General features: G+C 39.4%; 1 protein-coding gene across 1 annotated transcript; it reads left to right on the forward strand.

Moving 5' to 3' along the window:
* Positions 1-2469: 2469 nt before the first annotated feature.
* On the forward strand, positions 2470-3501 carry LOC147366128 (trace amine-associated receptor 7a-like). Its single transcript, XM_086316562.1, has one exon. The coding sequence runs from the start codon at positions 2470-2472 to the stop codon at positions 3499-3501; it is 1032 nt and encodes a 343-aa protein (XP_086172688.1).

The raw sequence follows: 3501 nt of genomic DNA on the forward strand, positions 1-3501 counted from the left end.
TTGTGTTTCTTCCAGCCCAGTGTTTCTCATGATGTACTCTGCATATAGGTTAAATAAGCAGGGTGACAATATGCAGCCTTGACAAATTCCTTTTCCTATTTGGAACCAGTCTGTTGTTCCATGTCCAGCTCTAACTGTTTTCCTGACCTGCATACAGGTTTCTCAAGAGGCAGGTCAGGTGTTCTGGTATTCCCATCTGTTTCAGAATTTTCCACAGTTTATTGTGATCCACACAGTCAAAGGCTTTGGCATAGTCAATAAAGCAGAAATAGATGTTTTTCTGGAACTCTCTTGCTTTTTCCATGATCCAGCGGATGTTGGCAATTTGATCTCTGGTTCCTCTGCCTTTTCTAAAAGCAGCTTGAACATTAGGAATTCACGGTTCACATATTGCTGAAGCCTGGCTTGGAGAATTTTGAGCATTACTTTACTAGTGTGTGAGATGAGTGCAATTGTGCAGTAGTTTGAGCATTCTTTGGCATTGCCTTTCTTTGTGATTGGAATGAAAACTGACCTTTTGCAGTCCTGTCACTGCTGAGTTTTCCAAATTTGCTAGCATATTGAGTGCGGCACTTTCACAGCATCATCTTTCAGGATTTGAAATAGCTCAACTGGAATTCCATCACCTCCACTAGCTTTGTTCATAGTGATGCTTCCTAAGGCCCACTTGACTTCATATTCCAGGATGTCTGGTTCTAGGTCAGTGATCACACCATTGTGATAGGGCCAGAAGTTTACCCAAAAGAAATGAAACACATGTCAAAGCAGACAATTATATATGAGTATTCTTAGAAACACCTAATAACAGCCCTAATGTGAACAAGAGTCCAAATGAATATCAAAATATATATGAATAAAACAATTGTGGTATGTTCCTACAATAGATCACTCCTTAGCAAATAACTGGGAATGCATTCCTTATATACCAAATAAATGGATGAATATTGCACAGACACTGAACTGAGGTGTTGGAAACAGTCTATTCTATACCTTGATTGCAGGGGTGGTTACATGGGTGGATACAGTTACCATAATTCCACAACCTGTTCACTTTAAAAGTGTGAAAATTTCAAATATAAACTACACCTCAGATTTAGAAAGCTGATTTTGTAAAATGACCAGAAGTCACTCATCAGAAAAATTTTTTTTCAAGTCTAAGTTGAGTTCTGTTCTAGAGCTCTAAGAGGAGAATTTGTCAATGGTAAAATTCATAGTATAATATAGGAATATTCACATTTCAAAAATACATTTTTCATATTATTTTCTTTAATATATCCCCAACAGTTCCCATCTAGAAACAACAAAATTCCTCCCTCTCCAAAATAAAAACCTTAGCAGGAACTGCTTTTACCATGTACTTACTCTTCCTTCATGTATTTCTATGAGGAAACGTTTTGGATTCTCCACGTTCAGTTTTCCAAATCAGAATTATTAAAACTAAATCTGAAACAGTCTAGATTTTAATATAATTCTGTATTTAATCTCTTTACCCAAACTCGAACTGTAAGAGCTTAAGTACTTCTTTGAAAGACTTCTAGTGACAAATGGGAATCAACAACCAGTGGTCCTTACAAAATGAAAATTGAGTCACCCATAATTAGTAAGAATAAACAATACGGCTTTCAAACCTTGAGCAGTTTTTAAGGAGACTATTCCCATTTCTATTTCACGAGAAGGTCAAATGTCATCAGAAAATTAGTAGGGCATAAAATTATTTTTAGCATAAACACAATCATGATTTAAAATTTCCTTTCTTTCCACACCTTCCACTATGGGGATACAGTCTTAAGTGTTTTGGGTATTGGAATCATTTGGCTCCTTTCCTGAGGGGATAGAGTGGTTGGGGCATTATCCTTGCTCTGATAAATTAGGAAAAGGCTCCTATAAAATGTAGCATTTGAACAAGCATCATATAACAGCTTCTTGAAGACCAGCACTTCTCAGACATGAAGTACCAGGTAATGCAAAGGAATACATTTTTTTAATTTAAAAAATTTAATGATTTAAGTTAACTGTTAATGCATTTGTAAGTGAATTATTTTACAAGACATGAATCACTTTCTAAACAGGAAAGTAAGGATTTGGGGACTTCCCTAGTGGTCCAGTGGTTAAAAACCTGCCTTGCAATGCAGGCAATACGGGTTTGATCCCTGGTGGGAGAATTAAGATCCCACATGCTGCAGGGCAACTAAACCCACACACTGTAAGTACTGAGTCCACAAGCAGCAACTAGAGAGTCCCTGCCATGCAACAGAAGATCCCACGTGATGCAACTAAGATGCAACACAGCAAACAAATGTATTTTTAAAAAAGAAAATAAAGATTGGCACTTACAAAGAAATGGAGACAGAATATGCTGGCAATTACTAACATATTGTATTTATCTTTTTTTTTTAAGGACTTTGAAAACTGGAATGACATCCCGGACCACAGAGGGTGACAGGTTTCCAGGTATCAAATCAGAGAATCATGAGCAGTGCATCTCCTTCTGCTGCAGCTGTGCAGCTCTGCTATGAGCACCTGAATGGATCCTGTGTGAAAACCCCCTACTCACCAGGTTCCCGTCTCATCCTGTACACAGTGTTCATCTTTGGAGCTGTGCTGGCTGTATTTGGAAACCTCTTGGTAATGATTTCCATTCTGCACTTCAAGCAGCTGCATTCTCCAGCCAATTTCTTGATCACCTCCCTGGCCTGTGCAGACTTCTTGGTGGGAGTGACTGTGATGCCCTTCAGCACAGTGAGGTCCGTGGAGAGCTGCTGGTACTTTGGGCAGCGTTACTGTCAACTCCACTCCTGTTTTGAAGGCTCATTCTGTTACGCTTCCATCTACCACTTGTGCTTTATCTCTCTGGACAGGTACATTGCCGTCACTGACCCCCTGGTCTATCCAACAAAGTTCACTGTATCTGTTTCTGGCATGTGTATTGTCTTCTCTTGGCTCTTTCCCATTATTTATACTTTTTCCCTTCTTGGTACTGGAGCGAATGCAGCTGGACTGGAGGATCTAGTAAGTGCTCTCACTTGTGTGGGAGGCTGTCAAATTGCAGTGAATCAGAGTTGGGTATTGGTGAATTTTCTATTATTTTTCATCCCCACCCTTGTGATGATAGTTCTTTACTCCAAGATTTTCCTCATTGCTAAACAGCAGGCTAGAAAAATTGAGAATCTGATCAATAAGACAGGGCGATGCTCAGACAGCTTCCAAGACAGAGTGGCCAAGAGGGAGAGAAAGGCAGCGAGAACACTGGGCGTGGCAGTGCTAGCGTTTCTGGTCTCCTGGCTGCCTTACTTCCTGGATTCCATCATTTATGCCTTCCTAGGTTTCATCACTCCCACATATGTTTATGAAATACTGGTTTGGATTGCTTATTATAACTCAGCTATGAACCCCTTGATTTATGCTTTCTTTTATCCTTGGTTTCAAAAAGCCATCAAACTCATCATCACAGGCAAAGTCTTGAGAGAGAATTCCTCAACAATAAATTTGTTTTCTGAGTAG

The sequence above is a fragment of the Bos grunniens genome, chromosome 9, assembly GCF_055505025.1.
Source record: "Bos grunniens cultivar Pamir isolate PY7600 chromosome 9, Bosgru_T2T1.0, whole genome shotgun sequence".
NCBI lineage: Eukaryota > Metazoa > Chordata > Mammalia > Artiodactyla > Bovidae > Bos > Bos grunniens.

Excerpts from the sequence above, each read along its gene's own strand:
- LOC147366128 (XM_086316562.1), top strand. The coding sequence starts at position 2,470 with ATGAGCAGTGCATCTCCTTCTGCTGCAGCTGTGCAGCTCTGCTATGAG.